The 15485-nt window shown below is 38.3% G+C and overlaps 1 protein-coding gene across 3 annotated transcripts in view; it reads right to left on the minus strand.

The window, feature by feature from the left end:
- ift88 (intraflagellar transport 88 homolog) overlaps positions 1–15485 on the minus strand; it is a 115248-nt gene that overhangs the window by 80705 nt on the left and 19058 nt on the right. For all 3 annotated transcript variants that reach the window (XM_034011769.3, XM_034011768.3, XM_059028763.1), the window contains 3 exons: positions 6696–6795; positions 3076–3162; positions 2260–2446 (listed from right to left, as the gene is read on the minus strand). In XM_034011769.3, the coding sequence (XP_033867660.3) occupies positions 2260–2446; positions 3076–3162; positions 6696–6795 (374 nt within the window). The remainder of the gene's footprint in view (positions 1–2259; positions 2447–3075; positions 3163–6695; positions 6796–15485) is intronic.

Consider the following 15485-nt stretch of genomic DNA (forward strand, 5'->3'; position numbering starts at 1 on the left):
GCTCATGCCTCAAGACACACCATCCCTACAGTGAAGTATGGTGGTGGCAGCATCATGCTGTGGGGATTCTCATCAGCAGGGACTGGGCATCTTGTTAAAATTGAAGGAAGAATGGATGGAGCGAAATACAGGGAAATACTGCAAGAGAACCTGCTTCAGTCTGCTAAAAAACTGAAGCTTGGGAGGAAATTCACCTTTCAGCAGGACAATGATCCCAAAGCAACATTGGAGTGGCTCAAGAACAAAAAGGTGAATGTCCTACAGTGGCCCAGTCAAAGTCCTGATCTCAATCCCATTAAGAATCTGTGGCACTATTTGAAAATTGCTGTCCACAAGCGTCGTCCAACCAACCTGAACAACCTGGAGCAAATCTGCCAAGAAGAATGGGCCAAAATCACTCTGACACTGTGTGCAAAGCTGGTACATACTTACCCCAAAAGACTTAAAGCTGTTATTGCAGCGAAAGGTGGCTCTACCAAATATTAATGTGTGGGGGTTGAATACTTATGCAAGCAAGATATTTCAGTTTTTTATTTTTCTTAAAAATATTTCACAACATAAAACCAACGTCACCTTACAATAATTGATTTTGAGTTTCAGTGTTTTAAAATAAAATATCAAACAGAACGAAATTTCAATGTAGCATTTTTAATTCAGTAATATGAGAGAATTGGTCAGGGGTCTGAATACTTTTGCAAGGCACTGTGTATATATATATATATATATATATATATATATATATATATATATATATATATATATATATATACACACACACAGTGCCTTGCATAAGTATTCACCCCCCTTGGACTTTTCCACATTTTGTAGTGTTACAACCTGGAATTAAAATGGATTTAATTAGGATTTTTTGTCACTGATCTACACAAAATAGTCCATAATGTCGAAGTGGGGGAAAAAATCTACATATTTTTCAAAATTATTTACAAATGTATTGACCCCCTTTGCTGTGACACCCCTAAATAAGCTCTGGTGCAACCAATTGCCTTCAGAAGTCACATAATTAGTTGAATGGAGTCCACCTGTGTGCAATTAAAGTGTTACATGATCTCAGATTAAATACACCTGTTTCCGGAAGGCCCCAGAGTTTGTTAGAGAGCATATCTAAACAAACAGCATCATGAAGACCAAGGAGCTATCAAAACAAGTCCGGGATAAACTTCGGCAGGGACTGGGAAACTGGTCAGGATTGAGGGCAAGATGGATGAAGCCAAATACAGGGAAATTCTAGAGGAAAACCTATTTCAGTCTGCAAGAGGCCTGGGACTGGGGCGGAGGTTCACCTTCCAGCTGGACAATGACCTTAAACACACAGCCAAAGCTACACTGGAGTGGTTTAAAAACAAGAACCTGAATGTCTTAGAATGGCCCAGTCAAAGCCCAGACCTCAATCCAATTGAGAATCTGTGGCAAGACTTGAAAATTGCTGTTCACCAACGGTCCCCATCCAACTTGACAGAGCTTGAGCAATTTTGCCAAGAAGAATGGGCAAAAATTGCAGGATCCAGATGTGCAAAGCTGGTAGAGACTTACCCAAAAAGACTCACAGCTGTAATTGCTGCCAAAGGTGCTTCTACAAAGTATTGACTCAGGGGGGTGAATACTTATGCAACCAACAAATGTATTTTTTTTTTTGTTTAATTAACTTTTGTGTCACAATAAAAAAATATTTGCACCTTCAAAGTGTTAAGTATGTTGTGTAAATCAAATGGTAAAAATCCCAATTAAATCCATTTTAATTCCAGGTTGTAACACTACAAAATGTGGAAAAGTCCAAGGGGGGGTGAATACTTATGCAAGGCACTGTATATATTATATATATATATATATATATATATATATATATATATATATATATATATAATGCTTAGTAGCTGTCAGGTGCCAAATCTCAGTTCTGGGCATCACTTTGTCAGGGACTATTCTGCAGATTTCCGGATCCTGTAGCCCCAAAACAAATATAGTTACTGAAAAATGTACCTACTACAGGACAGGCTTTTACGCCAAATGCTAAAAGTACTGAAAACAATTCAGGACACATACCGAGAGTGAAAATCTGGGTTGAAAAGCAAAAGTAGTTCACAAAATAAAAATCAGTATTACAGCAATGTGCTATGCTTAACCTTCTGCACTGCCTTCCTCCTTGATTTGACACTGAAAATGTAACTGTGGTCACTCTAGAGAAGTGGTTATTTTATATTTGTGGTCTTTACTTCAGATTTGACCTACCCAATGACTTACCCAAGTTATACAGAGCTTCGGTGCAGGAAGAGTCATTTCTCAGGGCTTCTTTGTAAAACTCTCCAGCCTTTTCATAGTCACCATTTACAAATACAGAGTTCCCTTTGTTGATGAGTGCAGCAGGGTTATATCTATCAGCATTCATAGCCAGGTCTGCGTATCTATCTGCTTGTCCATATTCTTTTTCCTGTTTCAGTACAGCAATACATTATTAAAACAGACCCCCATTATTAGGACATATTTGTTGATAAAAACTGGGCTGCAGTGTACAGGCCCAGGGTCCAAGCTAACTTGTTTGTCTATAATTCCAGGGGATGAAAGCAACACACATGCAAAAAAGGTATTTTGATTTTTAAACAAATTATTTTGAATAGAAATGTTTCAAGTACTTAATCATGGGAACTTTTTCTAAATCTGTTCTTTCTTATGTCAGCTGCATTACCAACTTGATCCATGGTCTAGGTGAAGTGGCTCAATGACTGGCTTCCAATTATATCAGACGCTACATTGTAATAGAAGCTGAATATAGAATGCCACAGTGTTTAAATCAAGAAAACTGATTATGCAGTGTGAAGGGGGTTCCAGTAGGAAGATGTAAGTCTGAAAAAACTGTCCCATGTTGTTATTAAACCCCAGTATGTAAGACCTACATAGGGAAGTGCAGTGAAGTAAATGGTTTTGTGAGCCAGTAATAAACTATATTTTCATTCTTTCCAAATTACTAATAGGCACTAGATTCTTGCCATTTTTATAGATGCAAGTAACTAATATATTTTTTTTTAAATATCTGAATCTGTACTGCTACGCAAAACTTACCAGAAAATAAAGGAATGAGAGGTTAGTAGCAGCTGCACTTTTCACACGACTGTCCTTTTTCTCAAACATTTTCAGCGTTTCCACTGCCTACCGAAAATAAGAGAGAACCCACTTTGAATTACTGTTCTTATTCAACTTTTCTTTTTTTCCCACATATCAGCATACCTTTCTAATAATCACGTACAATGCAGTACAGTAAAGGATTTATCATTCAACAACTGCAAAGTAGGAAATAAAGGTCCACAAGAAGTGGACTGGGAAAATAAGTGAGAGTGGTTCTCTGAAGTGTTTAAATGCTAAGAAAAGCATGTTGGGTTTCACAGAATGAATAAAGGCTGGTTTATACTCCATTCCTCAGCTGTCGTTAAAGAGCAAAGCGACCAACGATCATCGCTGTTGCGTCGCCTGACAATCGAAAACAACAGTTGCTGAGAGTTCAAATCAACTGAACTTTGACCTTGTCGCTGACCTTGTTACTAAGTGATAGAACATTCAAATGGATGAAAGGCTATTTATTGAGAAGCTGCTCAGTATAATTACTGCCCATCCCTGTATGCAGTAAATAGAGTTTATAAAGATCAGCAGACAAAAAAGAATGCTTGTGAATCCATTGCTGAACAAATGCAATCAACCGGCAAATGAAAAGATTCAAGATTGTGTTTCTTCACCAGCACATAATGTCAACTTATATCTCAATAGAAGTTCAAATAATATTAAAACAACCGCAGTGCAGAACTATAGGACAATACAATTGAATTATAAACAGTATATAACAAATAAACAAGCATTTAAATCAAGTGATTCATCTATCTATCTACCAACCTACCTACTCCATACAGTAAATGTATTGCAAGGATAGAAATTCCCTGTGTTTCCTCAGCTTTTCCACATAAAACTGTGACTTTTTCACTGTGATTCTTTTTACAATCATGACAGTTTTTCATATTCCTGATAGAGATTCAAGGAGCAAATTCTCATTTATTTGTATGTTTTATTTTTTAGGGGAAAAAACTAAAGAAAAAAACACAAGTTCGACAAAAGGTCTTGTTTAGTTTGTTACAAGTCTGTTTCAGAATTTATGAGTAAGGGCAGCTATGAATACCATGCTATACTGAACTGAGCAATGTAGCTATCATTCTACTTGAGTCACCATCGTATCTGTATCAGATTTGTATACACACTAAGGCAGGTAAATAAGCAACATCCAGAACCTACCTCTTTGTACTGCAGAGTCATACAGATGGGAAAGTGAAAGGAAAAGAGTGATAGGAAAAGCATGAGCAAATTAAAATCTGTCAGTTTGGGAAAGGAAAAAAGCAAGCAATAAAATCAGTGTTTATGAAACAGACCTTGGCCAAACACAAAAGTAAGGGATCCTAGATAACCACTACCTATTGACTATACTGTAATTACTTATGTCAAAGCAATTTTAGAAAAAGAAGACTAACACTGGCATGTATTTGTATAGATAAGAAGTTTGTTAACAGTATGCTACTGGGGTCAAATGGGCTTTCCCTTAAAATGAACTTAAGACATACAAAGCTTCCATAATGTTACATTCCATCACGTTTCTTTTACTTGAATGTATTTTTATTGTTATTACAAATAAATAAAAAGAATATAAAAAATGGCAGTTATCTGTGTCTCTGTGTATATTGAAGCACGTACTTTACTGCCAGAGGTTTAAAATTTGTGATGTGTGTGATTATTATTTATTTCTTAGCAGACGCCCTTATCCAGGGCGACTTACAATTGTTACAAGATATCACATTATACATTATTTCACATTATACAGATATCACATTATTTTACATACAATTACCCATTTATACAGTTGGGTTTTTACTGGAGCAATCTAGGTAAAGTACCTTGCTCAAGGGTACAGCAGCAGTGTCCCCTAGCTGGGGATTGAACCCACAACCCTCCGGTCAAGAGTCCAGAACCCTAACCACTACTCCACACTGCTGCCCTTGTGATGCAGACCGTTTCTTTCTGAGGCTACACGTTGCAATGAAACCCATAAGATAAATACATATAAAACCAAATTGACCATATATAGTTCATTTTATTGAGTATGACATCACTCTTAGGTGCTGGCGCTTGTTTTGGACTTTTCTCAGAAAATGTTATTGCAAAAAAGCAAATGAGGATATGGAGATATGAACAAACTAAAAACAAACGTAGAAATGAATGTCTAGACAAAATATTAAGTAATGAAACAATTAAGTTTACCTTAGCAAGCAATTTAGATATTTGGGCCCTAAAATGTTTTCGAATTTTGTGACATCTTCATGCAAAAACACTATGCTGTGTTAATTGGGCCACTCTATAAATTGGGAGGTGAAATTTGTACCAGCAGATTAACTAATATATTAACCAATATATTCTTCTTGTTAAGATTCACTTTCTATATAATTTTCTGTTTCAGTAATCTCATCCTGGTGACTTTTTAAAATACTCCTGTGCGTTTTCAAACATGCTCTACAACTGGTACAGTATAATCATCAACCTTTCCACCTACAACACCCTAGTGGGTGTATGATATGGCCCTTTTATTACACACACACACTAAAGACACAAGCTTAGGTGTAACTAGTTTGGCTAAAAGTCTTACCATAATTGGCTTAACCTGCAATCTACAAGCTACAAATGGGCTGTCACTTTAGGCCAGTTATATTTCAAGGGAAACAGTTTAAGGGAAATAACCGGGCAAATAGATACTGAACAACAATGCTAGTGTCTCAAACCTTCATCCTCCATACACACACATACATATTTTATATCTATACACACACAAACACACACACACACATATACATATACTGTATATAAGTAGGACAAAAGAATGGAAACACCTGTGTAAAAGAGGGACACCAAGTATATTGAAAGCAAGGGAAAGCAAATAACATCCCAGCATGCTTAGGGTCATGTATAAAAATGCTGGACAGGCCTGGTTGCCTATAATTATGGCTAGCATGGCTGCAAGAGGAGACCTCAGTGACTTTGAAAGAGGGGTGATTGTTGGGGCGCATTTGGCAGGAGCCTCAGTGACCAAGACAGCTGAACTTGTTGATGTTTCACGAGCAACGGTGTCTAAGGTGATGTCGGCATGAAACTCCGAGGGAAATGCATCATCAGCAAAGGGCAACAGTGGGCAGAAGCGCATACTCCTGGAACGTGATATCCGTGCATTAATTTGAAGTGCAAGGCAAAACAGGTGAGCAACTGCAGATCAATTGACTGCAAATTTCAACCTGGGGCGCGAGCAGCCATTTTCATCAAAAACGGTCCACTGAGAACTCCACAGAGCGGGATACCATAGTGGCCCAACGCCCTATTAAGTGACTTTATATTGGTGTTTCCATTTTTTTGTCCACTACCTGTATGTGTGTGTATATATATATATATATATATATATATATACACACACACACACACACACACACACACATACACTGTATATACTGTGCATTATGCTTTATGTATTTCTGAAGTCATAAATATATACTGTTCGTTTGTTCCAAATATAGTTATAAACTAACATCAGTATTACTTTGGGTAATTGCATACTCTGTATTACTGCATGGCGTATATATAAAATAACCACATAAAAATGGTACCTGATTGAAGTCTTTTTGCCTCAGATAGGTGATGGCTTTGTTGATTTCCAGGTCATTAGCCAGTTCCACATACATGGAGGTTTTTACCATTTCTACACACCTGAAATAACCAGCAAAAGCAAACGTGATTATTTACCAGTAAGTAGACCAGCTGCATAACACTAAAGCAGCAATCATGGCATCTCCACCCAGCCATTCTGCTTTCCTAGTAAATGGAAAACAGTGGGATACCACTGCATTTGTGAGACAGCTTAATCACTAATAGTAATAGGAAATGATCTATTCAGGGATATTGAGATTACACTGTTAAAAATACAAACTAAGAAAAGTAATTTTGTTTGCGAGTCCTGAAATACACATTTTTTTTCTAATAAATGTTATTAGAATAAAATAATTTTATGTGGCTCTCAAATAAGTTTACTTTTCTTTAAGTTAAAAACAAAAATAATAATAATTCAGTGCCCAATTATTTTACCCTCGACTTTCTCCCCAATTTAGAAAGTGCAATTATTTTTTCTCCTCACTGCAGCAATTCCCCCACACAGCTCAGGTGATCTGGAGGTTCAGTGGGCGTCCTCCAATCTCACGACCAAGCCAGCTTCCTCTCATCCCTCGAGAGCAGATGTAAGCAAGCTAACGGTGTCTGAAGGACAAAGGTCAGCCCTGCAGGTGTCCACATTTGGGCTCACTAGGGTGCCTGGCCAATAGGGTCCGCTGTAGCGTGATGAGGAGAAGCAGTCTCTGACAGTTTTGCCTCCCTAACTCACCCTGCACACCACGCGACCATGCTTTTACCAGGTGAGCCACTTGGGGATCCCTTTCTTAAATATTTTTAAGTGTACAGGGGTGTGCAATTTTGGAAAAAAAAAAACTTGTTGTCCAAGGGACAAAATGTTACAATAATCTACTTGTCCTTCTTAAAAATCTGACTGTCCCCTTCATGTCCCACAAAACACACAAAAAAGTAGAATCTAACTTGTAGGATTTTGGTTTTATTTAACAGTGAACACAATCAATCAATTAGTGATTAACAGGGGTGGATCTACCCTTGTAGCTTGACGAGTTCACTAAATTCTTCAAGATACACAAAAGGTTCCCTGTGACCCCACCTCACCTCAACAAATGTACAACATACTTTAAGGAAATGTCCCTTTCAGTGCAGTCTGGAACACATTTGCTAGTAAATTTAAGTAACATACTAAAGCCCGGGACACACCAGTGCTTCGCTTCTATTTTGACGCATGGTTAGCCAGGGACACACCAGCGAGTCGCTTCGCTGCGCTTCTGTTTTGACACAGACCTTTCCCGGTGAAAAAACAAAAACAAACACCAAGCAACCATTTTCTGCGAAAAACAAAGAAATGTCTGTGTGCAGTTTGTGGTGGATTCAAAGCCTACTTCAGCACTGCAGAATCTGTACCAAGGCAGATAAACGCAGTGAGACAAGGCATGCTGTAATTGAATAGAAAAATACTGACACAGAATATTGTAAATAGTTTCTATTGTACTTTAATATAATATTGTAATCTACGTTAATTTTTGATTGGCGAGAGGAGTACAAATCAGACCTCTCTTTAGATTGTAACTGGTAGATTGGCCAACTGTTTAGTTAAATTAACTCTAAACGTGTTACGCATCAATATATAGGCTATTGACATAATACATACAGTGCAACTGCAAAAAACGATGAAAAAAAAATGTAATAGCCTAAACAATTGAACAGAAATGAGTGTGATATAGAACCGAAACTGTAAATACGACAACATTGAAAATAATTGGGTTTATATACTAAAAACAGTCATACTGCAGCCTTGTGCATAATAATAATAAAAACGAATCCAAAAAATAGTTTTGAACTGAAATGCATCTATATACATGTATATAATGATTATAATAAATGTGTCTATGTAGCCTATAGTACTTCAGTACAAAATGTTTCTAAAGGCATTCTATAACTAATACTCTGTAAATAGGTAACACCATTTTAAATAAAATAGGTTTATACACCATACAGTCCAAAAAATTGAATATAGTAGGCTACAAGCTACACAGCCATATATATATATATATATATATATATATATATATATATATATATATATATATATATACACACACACACACACACACAGTACTGTGCAAAAGTTTTAGGCAGGTGTGAAAAAATGCTGTAAAGTAAGAATGCTTTCAAAAATAGACATGTTAATAGTTTATATTTATCAATTAACAAAATGCAAAGTGAGTGAACAGAAGAAAAATCTACATCAAATCAATATTTGGTGTGACCACCCTTTGCCTTCAAAACAGCATCAATTCTTCTAGGTACACTTGCACACAGTTTTTGAAGGAACTCGTCAGGTAGGTTGGCCCAAACATCTTGGAGAACTAACCACAGTTCTTCTGTGGATTTAGGCAGCCTCAGTTGCTTCTCTGTCTTCATGTAATCCCAGACAGACTCAATGATGTTGAGAACAGGGCTCTGTGGGGGCCATACCATCACTTCCAGGACTCCTTGTTCTTCTTTACACTGAAGATAGTTCTTAATGACTTTCGCTGTATGTTTGGGGTCGTTGTCATGCTGCAGAATAAATTTGGGGCCAATCAGATGCCTCCCTGATGGTATTGCATGATGGATAAGTATCTGCCTGTACTTCTCAGCATTGAGGAGACCATTAATTCTGACCAAATCCCCAACTCCATTTGCAGAAATGCAGCCCCAAACTTGCAAGGAACCGCCACCATGCTTCACTGTTGCCTGCAGACACTCATTCGTGTACCACTCTCCAGCCCTTCGGCGAACAAACTGCCTTCTGCTACAGCCAAATATTTCAAATTTTGACTCATCAGTCCAGAGCACCTGCTGCCATTTTTCTGCACCCCAGTTCCTGTGTTTTCGTGCATAGTTGAGTCGCTTGGCCTTGTTTCCACGTCGGAGGTATGGCTTTTTGGCCGCAAGTCTTCCATGAAGGCCACTTCTGACCAGACTTCTCCAGACAGTAGATGGGTGTACCAGGGTCCCACTGTTTTCTGCCAATTCTGAGCTGATGGCACTGCTGGACATCTTCCGATTGCGAAGGGAAGTAAGCATGATGTGTCTTTCATCTGCTGCAGTAAGTTTCCTTGGCCGACCACTGCGTCTACAGTCCTCAATGTTGCCCGTTTCTTTGAGCTTCTTCAAAAGAGCTTGGACAGCACATCTGGAAACCCCTGTCTGCCTTGAAATTTCTGCCTGGGAGAGACCTTGCTGATGCAGTATAACTACCTTGTGTCTTGTTGCTGTGCTCAGTCTTGCCATGGTGTATGACTTTTGACAGTAAACTGTCTTCAGCAACCTCACCTTGTTAGCTGAGTTTGGCTGTTCCTCACCCAGTTTTATTCCTCCTACACAGCTGTTTCTGTTTCAGTTAATGATTGTGTTTCAACCTACATATTGAATTGATGATCATTAGCACCTGTTTGGTATAATTGTTTAATCATACACCTGACTATATGCCTACAAAATCCCTGACTTTGTGCAAGTGTACCTAGAAGAATTGATGCTGTTTTGAAGGCAAAGGGTGGTCACACCAAATATGGATTTGATTTAGATTTTTCTTCTGTTCACTCACTTTGCATTTAGTTAATTGATAAATATAATCTATTAACATGTCTATTTTTGAAAGCATTCTTACTTTACAGCATTTTTTCACACCTGCCTAAAACTTTTGCACAGTACTATATATATATATATATATATATATATATATATATATATATATATATATATATATATATATATATATATATATAATTGATTGTTTGTCTAGCTGCAACAGTATAGTTTGCCCACTCCTAGTTATTATTACCTGTGCATTCCTTGCAATTGGTTTCTAGGAGATCCACATTGTGAAATAAGTGAACGGCATTTCATTGTAAAGAACAAACACGTTGATGGCTGCAATGCATTGTAAAACACATGCAAGACGAGGAATGGAGTTGATATTTTAGAGCAGGTGGCATGGAAATACCCCAATGCCACCTGTTCTGAATACCAACTTCACTTTGTTGCGTTCACTGACAACAATGTACCTTTTCACACATGTAGAGTAATTTAAAAGTGAAAACCGTCTGATTGACTATATAAACCTGTGTGTTTATATATATTTATATATACGTACTGTTTGTTTATAACGTACTGTTTTGTTATATATATATATATATACAGTGCCGTGAAAAAGTATTTGCCCCCTGTCTGATTTTCTGCATTTTTGCACATTTTTCACATTGTATTTGGTCAGATTTGTTTTGTGGGTTGTAGTAGTATACAGAGGGAGTCTGAGAGAAAAAATGACACCAAAGTTTGGTGCTTCTTTCCTTTGTTTGGTGTGCAAGGTAATCAAACATGCAATCTTCAGGCGTGAAAAAGTTATCGCCCCCCCCTAGTTAACTCAACCCAATTAAAGGGATAATTAGGGTAAGCTGTTTGAGTACTTTGGTTACCTGCCCAATGTAAATCTGACTAACTTTGGCCCTTACCATCAGAGTGAAGTTGTCAGCACACAGGTTCTCGAGGCACATCATGCCACGAACAAAAGAAATTCTGGAAAAAAGTTGTTGATGCCTATCAGTCTGGAAAGGGTTACAAAGCCATTTCTAAGGCTCTGGGGCTCCACCGAACCACAGTCAGAGCCATATTGTCCAAATGGAGAAAGTTTGGGACAGTAGTGAATCTTTCCAGGAGTGGCAGTCCTGCCAAAATCTCTCCAAGAGCAAGGCATAAAATCGTCCAGGAAGTCGCAAAGAACCCTAGAACAACATCCAGGGATCTGCAGGCCTCTCTCGCCTTGGCTAAGATCAGTGTTCATGACTCCACCATCAGAAAGACACTGGGCAAAAATGGGATTCATGGCAGAGTAGCAAGGCGGAAACCATTGCTCACTAAGAAGAACATGAATGCTCGTCTCAAGTTTGCCAAAAAGCACCTGGATGATCCTCAAGAGTTCTGGAACAATGTTCTATGGACAGATGAGTCAAAAGTGGAACTTTTTGGCCGACATGGGCCCCGTTATGTCTAGCGAAAACCAAACACTGCATTACACAGTAAGAACCTCATACCAACGGTCAAGCATAGTGGTGGTAGTGTCATGGTTTGGGGATGCTTTGCTGCATCAGGACCTGGACGCCTTGCCATCATTGAAGGAACCATGAATTCTGCTCTGTATCAGAGAATTCTACAGGAGAATGTCAGGCCATCCGTCCGTGAGCTGAAGCTGAAGTGCAGCTGGGTCATGCAGCAAGACAATGATCCGAAACACACAAGCAAGTCTACATCAGAATGGTTGAAGAACACGAAATTTAAAGTTTTGGAATGGCCTAGTCAAAGTAGACCTAAACCCCATTGAGATGTTGTGGCAGGAACGGAAACGAGCAGTTCATGCTCGAAACCCACAAATGTCACTGAGTTGAAGCAGTTCTCCATGGAGGAGTGGGCCAAAATTCCTCCACGGCGCTGTGAGAGACTAATCAATAACTACAGGAAGCGTTTGGTTGCAGTTATTGCTGCTAAAGGTGGCGTAACCAGTTATTAAGTCTAAGGGGGCGATTACTTTTTCACACAGGGGCATTGGGTGTTGCATAAGTTTCTTTAATAAATAAATGAAATATGTATCAAATTTTTGTGTTATTTGTTCACTCAGGGTCCCTTTTATCTAATATTAGGTTTTGGTTGAAGATCTGATAACATTCAGTGTCAAATATGCAAAAATGCAGAAAATCAGACAGGGGGCAAATACTTTTTCACGGCACTATATACAGTGCCTTGCGAAAGTATTCGGCCCCCTTGAACTTTGCGACCTTTTGCCACATTTCAGGCTTCAAACATAAAGATATGAAACTGTAATTTTTTGTGAAGAATCAACAACAAGTGGGACACAATCATGAAGTGGAACGAAATTTATTGGATATTTCAAACTTTTTTAACAAATAAAAAACTGAAAAATTGGGCGTGCAAAATTATTCAGCCCCCTTAAGTTAATACTTTGTAGCGCCACCTTTTGCTGCGATTACAGCTGTAAGTCGCTTGGGGTATGTCTCTATCAGTTTTGCACATCGAGAGACTGAAATTTTTGCCCATTCCTCCTTGCAAAACAGCTCGAGCTCAGTGAGGTTGGGATGGAGAGCATTTGTGAACAGCAGTTTTCAGTTCTTTCCACAGATTCTCGATTGGATTCAGGTCTGGACTTTGACTTGGCCATTCTAACACCTGGATATGTTTATTTGTGAACCATTCCATTGTAGATTTTGCTTTATGTTTTGGATCATTGTCTTGTTGGAAGACAAATCTCCGTCCCAGTCTCAGGTCTTTTGCAGACTCCATCAGGTTTTCTTCCAGAATGGTCCTGTATTTGGCTCCATCCATCTTCCCATCAATTTTAACCATCTTCCCTGTCCCTGCTGAAGAAAAGCAGGCCCAAACCATGATGCTGCCACCACCATGTTTGACAGTGGGGACGGTGTGTTCAGGGTGATGAGCTGTGTTGCTTTTACGCCAAACATAACGTTTTGCATTGTTGCCAAAAAGTTCGATTTTGGTTTCATCTGACCAGAGCACCTTCTTCCACATGTTTGGTGTGTCTCCCAGGTGGCTTGTGGCAAACTGTAAACAACACTTTTTATGGATATCTTTAAGAAATGTCTTTCTTCTTGCCACTCTTCCATAAAGGCCAGATTTGTGCAGTATACGACCGATTGTTGTCCTATGGACAGAGTCTCCCACCTCAGCTGTAGATCTCTGCAGTTCATCCAGAGTGATCATGGGCCTCTTGGCTGCATCTCTGATCAGTCTTCTCCTTGTATGAGCTGAAAGTTTAGAGGGACGGCCAGGTCTTGGTAGATTTGCAGTGGTCTGATACTCCTTCCATTTCAATATTATCGCTTGCACAGTGCTCCTTGGGATGTTTAAAGCTTGGGAAATCTTTTTGTATCCAAATCCGGCTTTAAACTTCTCCACAACAGTATCTCGGACCTGCCTGGTGTGTTCCTTGTTCTTCATGATGCTCTCTGCGCTTTAAACGGACCTCTGAGACTATCACAGTGCAGGTGCATTTATACGGAGACTTGATTACACACAGGTGGATTCTATTTATCATCATTAGTCATTTAGGTCAACATTGGATCATTCAGAGATCCTCACTGAACTTCTGGAGAGAGTTTGCTGCACTGAAAGTAAAGGGGCTGAATAATTTTGCACGCCCAATTTTTCAGTTTTTTATTTGTTAAAAAAGTTTGAAATATCCAATAAATTTCGTTCCACTTCATGATTGTGTCCCACTTGTTGTTGATTCTTCACAAAAAATTACAGTTTCATATCTTTATGTTTGAAGCCTGAAATGTGGCAAAAGGTCGCAAAGTTCAAGGGGGCCGAATACTTTCGCAAGGCACTGTATATATATATATATATATATATATATATATATATATATATACATACATACACACACACACACACACACACACACATATATAAAATTTAGCTCAGAGTCAGCTGAATTTATAATTAATTAAAATAAAGAACATTTGTCTTTAATCATTTGTAGCCTACCTTGTGTTTAAACATAGATAATTACATTATTAGTTTATGCATGTGTGTATGCTTGTATTTTTTGTACGTAGGATGCCTGTGCTTTGTACATATTTTTAGTTATGCTTAGCTACCTAAACATTCTTCTGCTCAGATTCTATTTCTGATTAGGGGGCGGGCTTTTCCTCCATTTTCTACTGTCTAGTGATGTCACGCAGATCTTGACTGCTATCTGTCGACAGCACACACGTCAGTGAAGCGGCGCTTCAAAAATTGCTCTTGGAGAAATCTGGACGCGAAGCGAAGCGCCGGTGTGTCCGATCTCATTGAAACACATTATTATCAAAAAGTGACTCGAGGCAAAGTGACGCGACGCGATGCGCTGGTGTGTCCTGGGATTAAGAGTACAACTATAATAAGCAATACTTGTGAGTTATTATTTTATAATCGCCTACTACAACTCTCGTCTTTCAGATCATGACATCACGATATATGCTCTCTAAACAAAATACAAACGAGACTTCATTACTTTGACGTGTATTTTTATGAATGTGCAACATTTTACCTAGCAACGAACATACGATTGGACAGAAAATAATAATAATAATAAAAAAAAACAATCAATGCATTTCTGGTGACTATAGTCGCCACAGGCAGTATAGAATGTTCAGCAGGTGGGCGACTTTAGCCAGTGAGAGTTAACATGGGCGGATCTAACCTTGTAACTTGACTGGCTCACTAACTTTTTCAGTATACACAAAAGGTTCCCTGTGACCCGACCTCACCTCAACAAATTTATAACATACTTTAAGGAAATGTTCCTTTCAGTGCAGTTTGGAACACATTTGCTAGTACATGTAAGTAACATACTAAGAGTACAACTATAATAAGCAATATTTTGGAGATATTCAAATATAAAAATAGTTTCTGCCTGTTTTTTTCCCACTCTTTCTCTATAAGCTGAATCCAACTCCTGATGTACAGGTGTCTTAGTTTGTTGCATCACAGATAAATTTAAACAGTGTACAACATTTTACAGCTATTTTTCCTCATCTAACATCTTGTCCCATGATGGCTAACATGAACACTGCTGCAGCAGGGTGATCTTGGTTTCATACCCTGATGGCTTTTTTTTCCCTGCACTACTCTCACTGAAAAATAAATACATAAATTAATTAATACATAAACACATTGCTATGAGATTTACAGTTTGTATTTGATTTTAAAATAAT

The sequence above is a fragment of the Acipenser ruthenus genome, chromosome 8, assembly GCF_902713425.1.
Source record: "Acipenser ruthenus chromosome 8, fAciRut3.2 maternal haplotype, whole genome shotgun sequence".
Classification (NCBI taxonomy): Eukaryota; Metazoa; Chordata; class Actinopteri; order Acipenseriformes; family Acipenseridae; genus Acipenser; species Acipenser ruthenus.